Below are 12773 nucleotides of genomic sequence, written 5' to 3' on the forward strand. Positions count from 1 at the left end.
CTCATCCAAAGTACTTGCAAGACTGACATCAGAACTATGCAAAGTATGCATCAGTATCAAAGAAATGGGGCTATATCTTTGGACTGATTGCAGAAATGCCAAAATAGGGAGAAGGCCTAGTCCTATCAAAGACTAGCATCTTTAGTGTCTTGGAGCATTAGAAGTACAAATCAGTAACACGGATGTAGTCATATTGTTGTAGCAAACTTATTAAGTTACGCCCAGAGATCCTTCCTCGACTCCCTACGAGAAAGCAACCTCGGAGCCAATCATTCAAGTTAAGTCACAATTCTAGTTGTATTAGATCGGGATAAAACTCCAAGTCATCTTGTTACCATGGGCACGGCTATTCGAATAGTTCAATCATCCATGCAGGGGTGCATCACATTTCCCAACATGCTCGATCAACTCCGGTCAGATACACTTTCCTAGGTTATGCCCGGCCTCGGGAGACAACACTTCGTAGCCCTACCTAGGCTCAACAGAGAGGCCAGCCCGTCAGTCTAAATCCTAAGCACGTAGGGGCCTTGGGCCCATCGCCCTTTGCACTCCTGCACGTTGCATGAGCGGCCAAGATCAGTCCTGACACCTCTTATACAAGATTAGTGCTTACACAGACCACTCAAGCACGCGCCGCTCCAATGCTGATGTCTAAAGAGCTTCGACTCATACAACGATGATGAGTGCCCATAACTGTCCCCACGTGAAGGTTAGTGCGTAAAAGGCTAATCGACCAACTCAGATCAAATACCCAATCCCATTAATGTTTTGTTAACTGCGGTGACGATCAGTGATCCATAATATGTGGTCCCGTCGCCCCGTCTCGAGGATGTGTGGCAAGGGCCAAGAATGCCAGGCCACGCCTCGTCACAATCACGCAGGAATCCACCCACACCACACATCTCATCATGTTCGAGTAGTAAAGATAAAGTAACTGTGTGTCTATAACATTAGAGGAATTCGAGGTATCACCCTTGATGGATTCCAATTGATGTAACTATCAAGGTGACCAGGGAGGAATCACCCTCGATGGTTCACGCTTGAGGGGTTGCACGACACAGTCATTATCGGAAGTGGTGAAGGAGGAATCACCATCCATAATCCACCTTTGGTTAACTACACTACAGAGCTAACATCAGGGGTACATAACGAGGTGTCACCCTCGATACTCTATAGTAGCTCTGAAGAGTCGTACAACACAGGGGTGTGAGGTGATGTGATGGGTCATGAGTTGTCGATCAAATGATTGAGTCTTCGGGCCTCCGAGTCTTCAAGTCGTCGAGTCTTCGATGATGAAGCATGGGCAACTAGGGCTAAGTGGGGTCAATGGGGATCACTAATCAACCTATATTAAGTATTTAATATGCAGTAGGGTATAATAGAAGTTTGAATAAAACAAGCTATGCATCAAAATAGGAGCTATCTCCACCAGTAGCAAAACCTAATGCAAGCAGGAGGGAGAAAGAATGGGTGATATTAGAATGATCAAGGGGGGTTGCTTGCCTTGTTGCTCACGTGCAAAAGGCTCATCATCAGTGGCGTAGTTGTACCCGGCAACAACGTCAGTCTCGACGTCTATTGGAGAGAAGAGGGGGGAGAAACAATAAATAAAAGCAAGCAAATGCAACACGGTGCATAAAATGGCAATATGTAGTGCTAGGGATGAGCTAACGTAGTACTACACGTCATGGACGAAGCGGGAAAACATCTGATGATATTTCCCGGGTCTCTAGCTACTATCGAACATGTAATCCTGACACTAAAATGTCCATGTTCATCATGCTAGGAGCATGTGGCGGATGAACGGACAACGTATTCAGGTTCGTGGTATTTTTCGGAGCAACTTCATATATAAATGATTTTCATGTGACTTAGAGATTATTTTATATTATTTTTAATTTTTTTAATAGTATTATGGAATTAATATATATTTGTTTTAATTTAAAAATTGGCTTATTGCATCAGCATGACACCAGGGTGATGTCAGTAGTCAACCGAGGTGTCTCAGGTCAAATCTGTGTCATAGATAGTGGGCTTTAAAAGAGGTTCTATTTTAATCTAACCAACTAATTATCTATCAGGGCCCACATGTGAGTTACCTATTAACTCAAATTATTTAATTTAATTTAAAAGATTAATTAGGGGCTAATGGCCCTAGGCCCACCTATGAGTGACCCCCGGGGGGAATTAATGACCCCACATGGCAGTGAGTGGAGCGCCGAGTCAATAGTTAACCTGGTGTCAACCGAGTCAACTGGAGCCCCAGGGCCCATTGTCAGTGTCACTAATGGTGGCCCCAGCGTGGACACTTCCGCACCAGCCGGCGGCTCGTCGCCGATGACCACTAAATGCGGTGAAGGGCTCGGGCAGCAGCGGAAATTGGCTACGGGAGTCCATTTTACACGCGACAGGGCGCGTTCGAAAGTCGTGGCACGCACACATCCACCCCGAACACCGGGAGGAGCTAGGGTGGCCGCTAGTGTCAATGACGTCGAGCTTTGTAGTGGCGATGTTTGGGCGAGGACGGGGAGGATGCTATGGGGCAAGGGAAAGAGCACAGAGGAGCTCATTCAAGAGTGGTGAGCGAGTCGCGTCCGTTCCGACCAGCGGGAGACGCTGAGGGGGGGGGGCAGAGCTCACCGGAATCGACCTTGTGGCGGCGGTCGGAGCTCGGGATCGATGGGGAGATGGCTAGGAGGCATGGGAAAGCGTGTAGGCGCATGCATTCGACCCGTACGAGCACCTCGAGCTCGAGGGGGGCTCTGTTGCGGCCTACGGCGATGGCAGCGAGCTCGCTGGCTCTAGTGCATTCGGGCGATGGCGGGGAGCTAGCTAGGAGAGCGTGTGCGAGCTGTGAGAGGGAGGGGAGGAGCACGAGCTCACAGAGCCCTTGTAGAGGTGCAAAGTGGGCTCGGGGAGGCTCAGGGTGGCCGGATCGACGACGAGGGGCGGCGGCGATCCGAGGAAGAAGATGGTGGCGTGGAAGCGTTGCGGTGGCTACGAGTTCGCGCTCGAGGTCGGAGTGCTCGAGGCGTTCGAGGGTGGAGCTCCTAGAGTGGTCCTAGACGAAGGGAAGGTTAGAGAGCACGCGAACGACGATGACCATGGCAACGACAGTGCGGGTCCGAGCGAGGAGAGGAAGGGGGAGCGAGGGGGGGGGGAACTCGTTCATGCTAGGGTTCGAAGGGGAAGGACGCGGGGGTCCTTGTACCCGCCGCGGAGCCGCGGGATCCACGCCACGGCAACATGGGCGGCCGGTGGCGGCCATCGTCGTGCCCACATCCTCCCGTGTGAAGAGGAGGAGGAAGAAGGGGCTAGGTGGGCTAGGCCGAGAGGCTGGGCCGACAGGCCTAAGTGCACAATGCACTTAGGCCCCTCTTTTTTTTTCTTTTTTTTTTGCTTTTGCTTTTTTATTTATTTCTGTTTTGATTTATATTTTTTTAACAAAATGACTTTAGTAAAATAAGGGACCTGCACCATAAAATACTTTGCCATTTATGGTACTGCCACAAAAGTTTGGGGCCTTGGAATTTATATAAACCAAAAAATCCTTTAAGAATTGATTTGGTGTGTGTTATAATTAGTTTGAGGCACCAGAATACTTGATAAAATGTTTGTTCCTATTTTATAATTACTAGGTGAATATTTGCAAAGAACCATGATTTTAGTTTTCATGTTTGGAAAAATATTTAGTCCACTTATTATTTGAATTTTGATTTTCAAAAGGGAATTTGAAATAAGATATGATTCTAAGATTGATCAAGCAGTGTTTAACAAAAGCATTAGCTTAATCTTGGCCATCACTCTAGCTTAATTACAAGGATCACTCTAGCTTAAACCCAGGGTGTGAGCGCTGACCCAGAATACACCGCGATATGCCCGGCAACTCTGTGGCTCCGCTTTGCGCTCGATGTGTTCGACACAATGTGTGACCGGATTTTTTGTGAAATTTTTAGTGACACACAACGGATATCGATGCTTTGTCTGGCAAGGAGTATGGACCGACCGAGCTTGACAAAATGGTTCAAGATGAGTTCTTGGATTCATCGGATTCGGATAAAGAAGTGGACATGATCATGCTCATGATCATGCAAGAGAAAATGGACCGGCAAGTGAAGCATATTCTCAATTTCAAGGGCTTAGTCAAAAGGAGAAGAGTGATCAATCGGGATAGGGTATCCGTAGCAAAGCTAATGCAGAAAGATTACTTTGTTCCAAATTCAACTTTCTTGGATGATCCATTATTTCGTGGCTACCTTCGCATGCAAAAATCATTGTTTTTGAACATTGTGGACGCAGTGAAGGCACACGACGACTACTTCAAGCACACAAGGGATTGCTGCGTTTAACCCTCTTTTTGTGCCAAGAAGAAGTGCATGAATGTTGTGAGAATGCTTGCACATGGTACCGTGGCAGATGCCATTGGTGAGATGGTCAGGATGGGGGAGGGCATATGCCTGAAGACTACTGTCAAGTTTTCCCGTGTTGTGGTCGAGGTGTTTGGAGAAGAGTTTCTGAAAGAACCAATTGCACAAGACACGGAGAAGGTTATTGAAGAGGCCCAAAGGTTTCCACGAATGCTCGGATCAATTGATTGCATGCATTGGCAGTGGAAGAACTATACAAAGTTTTGCGAGGAATATATGAAGGTCACACTAGAGAGGCCATCATCATACTAAAACGGTGGCATCACATGACTTATGGATTTGACATGCTTTCTTTGGAATGTCGGGTTCGCACAACGACATCAAAGTGCTTCAACAATCTCTGGTGTTCAAGAGGCTTTGCAATGGGGAATCACCTCCGCACAACTACACCGTCCACGGTCGAGACTACAATATGGGATATTATCTTGCTGGTGGCATATATCCTCAGTGGGCTGCATTTGTGAAGAACATATCCGAACCACATGGCAACAAACAAAAGCACTTCGCAACAATGCAGAAAGCAACTAGGAAGGATGTGGAGAGGGCATTCATAATGCTGCAAGCTCGTTGGGGAACTGTTCGTCGGGATGCAATGATGTGGGAATCAAAAACTTTATGGCAGCTGATGACATGTTGTGTTACTTTGCACAATATGATCATCGAGGATAAGGGTGATGGTGTAGCTCAAACCAATGATTTTGAAGCACCTGGAGAACAAGTTGAAATTCCAGAAGATCAAGATGCAGTTCAACTTATGAACTTTCTGTAGATGCATTAGAATTTTCGAAATCATTACGTGCACACGCAACTACTCAATTATCTGTTAGAGCATATGTGAACCCACAATGAAAATCAATGAGGAGATGATTGATTATGCACTTCAAACAAAATTTATGTAAATACCATGTATATTTGGTACCAACATTTATTATTTACGTGTGACATTGATTTACGTGATCGACATGCTTGGTTTTACATGAATTTACGAGTCCGGATATGAGATATGTGGATATAGAAAGCGAAATATGAGGGATCGTCCGAATGTGTCCATTGACATGTCGAGACGCGTCCGCGGGCATATAAAGAGCTACATTTGCTCAGTCCGGCTATAGATGCTCTAGCGTTGTGTGTTGGTGATCCACGTTGGAGTTGCCGTGACACTATGTTGGCGGCGTTTCTCGTACGTGAAAGGCAAAGCTAAAAGCATCTACAGCCAAACCCCTTAAATCCTCATCAAACGTTTATATAGGCCGTCCGATCATTGACCGGTCATGAAAAAGCGATCTAAACGGACCCCTCAAACCTACCTCAAACGTCCGGACTGACCGACACCACTCATATTCATCTCAAATATGACGATGATATGCGGGCCCGAGGACGCGTTCGGGCACGCCCGACCAGTCTGCCACGTAGGACGCGACCCCATCCAGGACCATATTTTCCCTTTCTTTATTAATTCTGGTGAACGTTTGAAGGGTCGGATATACAAGTTCGGGCTGTATATGCTCTAACCTAGTCGTACTTGCTGCTGGAATATTCTTCTTTTTGGCTTCATTTTTCACACATGACACAACTAACAATCCGTGTGCGTTGGCTGCCAACTTGACTTCAAACCTATCCGGGCAGGCATGATCCAACAGCAAGCGACACCAAACAATTCACAACGTACGATCGGTGTCGTACGCCAATCATGTCTGAACTGCAACACCAGATCACCTTTGAATAATGTCATCTCAAGCTCGAGTAATTAATTGAACTAGAAAATGTGATTAATGATATGGATTTCTCAAAAGAAAAAACAAAGAAATAATTTGGTGAGCCTCAATGATCTTTGACAACTAATAAGAACTCAAAACCCTTGTCATAATCCACAAATATGTTTTGCAAGGACAGTTCAAACATGAAGAAAGATCGGTAGACTAGATCATCATCCATGATGAGTAAAACCCTTTCAGCATACGCTCTAGTTACGCGCCTGTTGCCACCGATCCAGACTTTGAAGTGTACATCACGTACGTAGACAATGTGTGCCAACTAATATTTCTTCAACTAACATGATTATTAAAATAATATGAAAAATAGTGTAATTTTTGCTTCGTTGACCTTCAAGGACAATGCCGTCGCCGTCCGTCCGCTTGCATCCCTACGGTTAATAAACACACAGTTGATATGGTCAAACCTACTGCCCCTGGACAGATGCCCTTTCAACTGCTCGGCCTTTTTTAGGTTTCTTTTAAGTTTTCTAATTTTTCTTGTATCCTATACCTTCCATTCTTCCAGCAATCAGACAGAACACTCATGTACGAGTACCAAAGAGAGAGTTTCCGTATTTCCCGGCCGAAACACTCGGTGCATCGCTTTGCTACATCGTCTTTGTGCGAAGCAGAATCACTTACTGTTATTGAAGTTTCGTTTTAGGCCAAAGAGTTGCTCAAATGGGTCGTGTCATCGGGATATTGTACTATGGACAAGCCCTCATCAACATTCAACAAGAGGATTTCCTCGAAAAAAGGAAAAAAGAGGATTCACAATGGATAAGCCCTAATCGGGGTATTATGCAATGGATAAGCCCTCACCACATCACCATTTTGGCGCCATCAATAAAAACTCCAATAAAAATGGCAAACATATCTAACACGATATTCACTAGACCAGAAGAAGAAAGGGATTCACAATGTTCCCGAAACAAAAAAATAATAATACAAGAAACGGTAGAGCGGCTGTAACACCATCAGCAGCAAAGTCCAAAATTATTTAGCAGCCTCAATCACAATCCAGCTAAGCTAGCGACCCAACTGAAAATCTATTATAAGTACAGTATGAAGTAAGCATGAGTGCGACGCACATTCGCCTTACAACCCCCACGTCTGACCACCCCTGCAATGATTCGTTGATTGATCCACACCATCCCTGTCCTAGAAATCTCTCTACGCAACGCACAGCGGTCGGGGTCAGAGGTTTTTGGCCGCAGCTAGCCTAGCCATGTCGTCCCCGGCGGCATCGCCTGACACCTTTGACGACGCTGCTGCGGACGCGCCCGGCACGACCAGCTCCAACCTCACGCTGCTGTACATCATCATCGCTGTCCTCGTCGGCGTCGTGCTCTACTTGGCCGTCCGCTACGGCCGGTCGCTCTTGTCCGAGTGGCGCGAGCTCCACGGCCACGGCCACGGCCCGCCTGCCGCATCCCACCTCGGGCTGAGCCTGGAGGACATCGCCGCGCTCCCCACCTTCACCTACAGAGCGCGGGCGGCGCCCACGCCGTCGCCCCAGGGCAGCTGGGGCGGCTGCAGGAGCGGCGGCGGTAAGAGGAGGAGCGGCAGCAAGGGGAGGCCTGCGACGTCGGTCGAGTGCGTGGTGTGCCTGCAGGAGCTGGAGGACGGCGACGTGGTGCGCGTGCTGCCGGCGTGCAGGCACTTCTTCCACAGCAGCTGCATCGACACCTGGCTGTGCGCGCACTCGTCGTGCCCGGTGTGCCGCGCGCACCCGGAGCCGGAGAGCGTGCGTGCGGGCGAGGCGGCCCTGTCGCCGCCGCTGCCGCAGCTGCGCCGGTGCGGCGTGTCACCCGAGCGGCCTACGGCGTCAAGGATCCTGGCAGACATCTTGGCACGATCGCCGTTGAGGATCGGCGCCTCGACGAACGAATCCAAGGAGAGGATCATGTCCAGGTCGCCGTCGCCGGCACCAACGGCGCGTGATTATACCCTGTCAAGATCCCCGTCGCTGACGCCACTGACGCATGGCATGGTCGACGAACGGCGTTCACTGTCACAGTCGCCCCAGATGCTGGAGGTTGTGGTGGTCCGCTCGAAATCGCCGTCTCCGATGAGGTTCGGCCGTCAGTCCACGACGACGTGCGTTGGCGTGTTGGAACGCACAGGTGCGAGCATGTCGGCATCGCCGTCCCCGCCGGCGACATATGCAGAGGACGGTGGCGAGTCGTCTTCAAAATTGCGACAGCAGGTGCCACATTAGGTGGGTGCAGGAACAAAGTCAAACAATTCAGTTGCGCAGCGCGCAGTAAATAGAAGCAACAATGGCACTGCCACCATTGCTTCTTGCTCCATTTTGGCGCCTGCCACCCAATTAGTTTTTTGTTATGCATTTTGTGTCACTTCAAAGAATGTAAATATTCAGTGTCGAGTATGTTTGGCAACAACCAAATGACCACAGTGCTTGCCTTGCCCCTGAGCCTTTCTCTATCCCCAGTTTCTCCTTAGCTATAGATATTGAAGTGTACGGTGCACCCAACAAGAGGAGCATAAGCGATTATCGCACCGATTGTTTTTATTTCTTGCATTGGCATTTGCGTTTCCCCACGTTGGAAGCAATTTTAGTTGACAGCTTCGAAACCAAGATATGTGCTTGCACTTTTGTATTTTTTTTATTGATTGCAAGCTTTTGTTGGTAGCTTACCAAGCTAGCTGCTTGGTTGCACTTTTGTACTGATTTGTACTAGTCTATTCTATACCTATTAAAAAAAATAGTTATTCTTTGTCTATCATATTTTTTTAGAAACCCCCCTCGAAATTATGGTAATCAACCCGCAGTACGTATTAATTGATTTTTTGGAAATCCATATCTTTTTAACGCTGACTCCAAATTTAGCATGTATGTATGAAATTTGATTAAAAAAATATGTAAAATCTGAATATGATATTATTTTATGTGTTAACCATTTAAAAATGCTATTTATGAAAATATCTTAATAAATACCGTATGATCAACCTTTCCTTCATATCGGTGTCGATCTGAATTAAAAATAAACACTTCGGTAAAACTAGGATTGGAAACAAAAACAATATCTATAATGACGCACGCACGCCTCGTTAAAACCTCATGATTTTTTTCTCATCTTATGTCGAGAGGGATACGTCTTAAGATTAACAACATTCAGACGTATTGTGATGGTGTAAACACCAAGGCTAATGTCGACGAGCATGGAAACAAGGATAAACAAAAACACATGGTTATTAGATTAGTTTCTCATTCGTTGCAAGACACAAACTCTTTTCCTAGTATTAGCAAAGGAGCTTTGCACCCGTCTTTATAGATTTTGTTGTATTCTCTTTTAGACGCAGTTGCAACTGACACCTCAACCCGTCCTTTTGCAATTTTCTTTAGAAAGGAAATCTTCTTGCATTACCTTCATGTAGTAATTAATTAAAAGAAAAGCGTTGTTCGAATAAACTTTAGCCCATTCGTTCAAAAGTCACCCGGTTCGTCTTTTGAGAGCGCACCCTAATTCATTTTCTGAAACTTTTTTAGTAACCACCCCGCGTAGCAAGTATAGCAACAGCGTGGAGCTGCGTGCGTACTCCAAAGTCTTGCTTTAAAAGGATCCCATACTGTCCTTGCTGGAAAAGCGGCGAACTAGCCGCCGGCCAACTGGTTTATCCCCATAGCACGTTCCATGTGAGTATGCGCGCGTGTGGCAGAATGTCTGCCGTCGGGAGCACATCCAACTTGAAGCCTTCCGCATGTGGGATTAGAGCATCTATAATCGGACTCTTTAAATCTTTTTTAAATATTTAAAAAGACCGTCCGTTCATTGTTCGGTCATAAAAGAAATTTAACTCAAATGAGTCTCTCAAACCAGCCTTAAATGTCCGGACTGACCGGTATCCTTCATTTTCAGCCTAAATATGAGACGGATATGGGAAAGCCCGGACGCGTCGTGGCACGCCCGCCACGTGAACCCGATAGTCCGTCCCGATCTCAAATTGCAGCAAATCCCCCAAACCCTTCCTCCTCCTCCCGCCACCCACCAACATTACCCGCGCCCCACCACTTGCCGTCAGGCACCCTTGCTCTCCATCCTCACCACGTGTCCCGATCTGCCGCCATGATGTCTTCCACCCCACCCCCGACCGATGCGACGGAGACGCAGTCAGCCTCGTCCGTCGGCGAGCCTTCCTCCAATTCGTCTTGCACGCCGGAGAACATCGCCCGTTAGTTGTACCGTAGCGAGCAGCAAGAGAGGGAGTTGGCCACAAAGCTACATGCAGGTGTCGTCGACGAGATGTCTCCCCCGGCGCGTCAGGCTCCCCTTACCCCATCCATGCAAGTGTTGGCGCGGATTATGCCATCAGGCACGGTCGAGACCGAGGAGGAGGATGAGACGGCCGATTGGACCCTTCCGTAGAGCTTTCCGGCCACGCAACAACCGTCGGTCCAAGAGTGTGAGTCCCCGCAACTCGTTCGAGAGAGGGTGAGCATGGTTAACCCCACCGCTCGGGCTGCACACGACATGTTCGATGAAATGCATCAACAAGACCGTGTACGTTTGCTCCTGTACGGTCAAATGATTAATGTTTCGTATAGTTCAATAGTTCGTACAAGATGATTGCTTGCAAACCTTGAACGTGTAGGAGACATACTTGGCAAATATGATTAATGAGAATGAAGACCCGACCCATGTGGAATATGAAATGGAGGAGACGGGCGCAATTGTGATTGGGGCAACATCGATCCCAATCCTACCAAGAAGAAGAAGAAGGGCAAGCCGTAGAAGGCAAGAGGGATTGCTTTCTCAAGATATGAGGACATCTTGTTGGTTCAATCTTGGTTAAACACAACATTCGATCCAAGAAGTGGCACCGAGCAAAAGGAGAGCACGTATTGGGAAATTTTTTGGAAGGACTATCATGAACAAAAGGAGTATGTGGAGTCGCATTCTATCACGAGCACCCACAATGTGGCATCTCTCCAACGTCGATGGGGGATCATTCAAGGAGAAGTGAACAAGTACATCGCTTACTACTCACAAGTGACCAAACATTCTCAAAGTGGGATGGGAGTGGCAACTCATGTGAGCTCGATCGCCTCATCTTATTGTCATTTCAATATGTTCATGTGTTTCTCATTCTTGTCCTCATACGTATTTTGTATGCTAGGCGGCGGAGGCGACCACTTTGTATCGCGAGACCGAGAAGAAGCCATTTACTTTTAGCCACTGTTGGATCTTATTGGATGGCAAACCAAAAGTGGCAACAAGTTGTGGCCGGCCTCAAGGCCGAAAAGAAGAGGAATGATGGCTCAAGATCCCACAAATCCATTGGGTTAGGCGATGATGACGACGATGTTGTCGTCAACAATGGAAAAGCTACCATGCGAAAGGATAACCGGCTACTCATGGGAACTAAGTGGGAGAAGGCAAGGATCTCCCGTGACGCTAGAAAAATGTCGTCCACATGGACGAACATTTTTCCGGAATGGGAGAGCAAGAAAGAGGAGAGGTACAAGCTTATGGTGGATGCGCAAAGGGAGGGGAGGGATTGGACGAGGGCAGAGAGGGGGCTTGAAATTGAGAGGGAGAAGATCGAGTTGGAGAAGCAAGAAGCGGGGATCAAATGGGAACTCGAGAAGGCCAAGACATTTGGAGAGATTGAGCTCGAGAATGAGAGGTTGTAACTCTCACGCGACGCAGAGGATACAAAAAATCATGCTCGCGGATGAATTCACTTTGGATGAACATACCAAAAATGGCTTGTGGATAGGAAGAAGGAGATCAACGACCTTAGAGCGTTGGAGGCGGCCTGGGCGACTACGGCTGCAGCAGTAGAGGAGGTGGCCAGGATGCAGGCGATGGAGGCAGCCTGGATGTAGGCGCCGATCGTTGTGAGGATGCAGGCGGAGGAGGCAGCCCGGATGCAGGCGGAGATGGATGCCTAGGCGGAGGAGGATACATGGATGAACTCGTCCGGCGAGTGATCCGATAGCACTTGTCGGTCGGACATTGATTTCATTCCGGCATGCCCGTTTGGTTGAACTATGCTATCGTTTGCTTTTGTTTAAAACTATTGAATTCGAACAATTTGTATCGGATGATCGACGTGCATGGCTATGTATGGATATGAGGTATGTGGATGCACGGAGCAAAATATGAGGGGCCATCCGGATGTGTCCATGGGCGTGCCCAGGCGCTTCCGCGGGCGTTTGAGGGGTCGTATTTCAAGGGTCCAGCTGTAGATCCTCTTACATTATCAGGAATTTCCCCTTAACTGGGTTATGACTTGAGTGTGACTATTGAATAATTAGGTGCGAGGATACTTAGAAATGGTGTTTGTGTGATCTATCGGAGGGAAGTTGTTACGATCCTAAGTAACTAGCACTCAATTTATTCTCAAATTGTACAAGATCGAGGATACATGTAATTTGGTAGCAGCAAGAAGGGGGGGGGGTTGGGGATGAGAGCAAGGAGGTGGGAAGGAGGTTCACGCCCAATGGCGATCGGTTCGGGTGTGTGTTCTTCGATCCCCTTTCTCTCACGTGATGTGTTTCATTATATACCAGGTCTTGCCTCCTTGGGTTGGGCCTTATTGTTGGAAATATGCCCTAGAGGCA

At 47.7% G+C, this 12773-nt stretch overlaps 1 protein-coding gene across 1 annotated transcript; it reads left to right on the forward strand.

The window, feature by feature from the left end:
• The first annotated feature begins 7201 nt into the window (after positions 1 to 7201).
• Positions 7202 to 8807, forward strand: LOC123410853 (E3 ubiquitin-protein ligase ATL41-like). The gene has a single exon (XM_045103788.1). The coding sequence runs from the start codon at positions 7410 to 7412 to the stop codon at positions 8400 to 8402; it is 993 nt and encodes a 330-aa protein (XP_044959723.1). The 5' UTR covers positions 7202 to 7409; the 3' UTR covers positions 8403 to 8807.
• Positions 8808 to 12773: the final 3966 nt, after the last annotated feature.

The sequence above is a fragment of the Hordeum vulgare genome, chromosome 7H (genome assembly GCF_904849725.1).
Source record: "Hordeum vulgare subsp. vulgare chromosome 7H, MorexV3_pseudomolecules_assembly, whole genome shotgun sequence".
NCBI classification, from domain to species: domain Eukaryota; kingdom Viridiplantae; phylum Streptophyta; class Magnoliopsida; order Poales; family Poaceae; genus Hordeum; species Hordeum vulgare.

What these genes read in the sequence shown, in the direction of transcription:
- LOC123410853 (XM_045103788.1), top strand. Translation starts at nt 7,410, where the DNA reads ATGTCGTCCCCGGCGGCATCGCCTGACACCTTTGACGACGCTGCTGCG.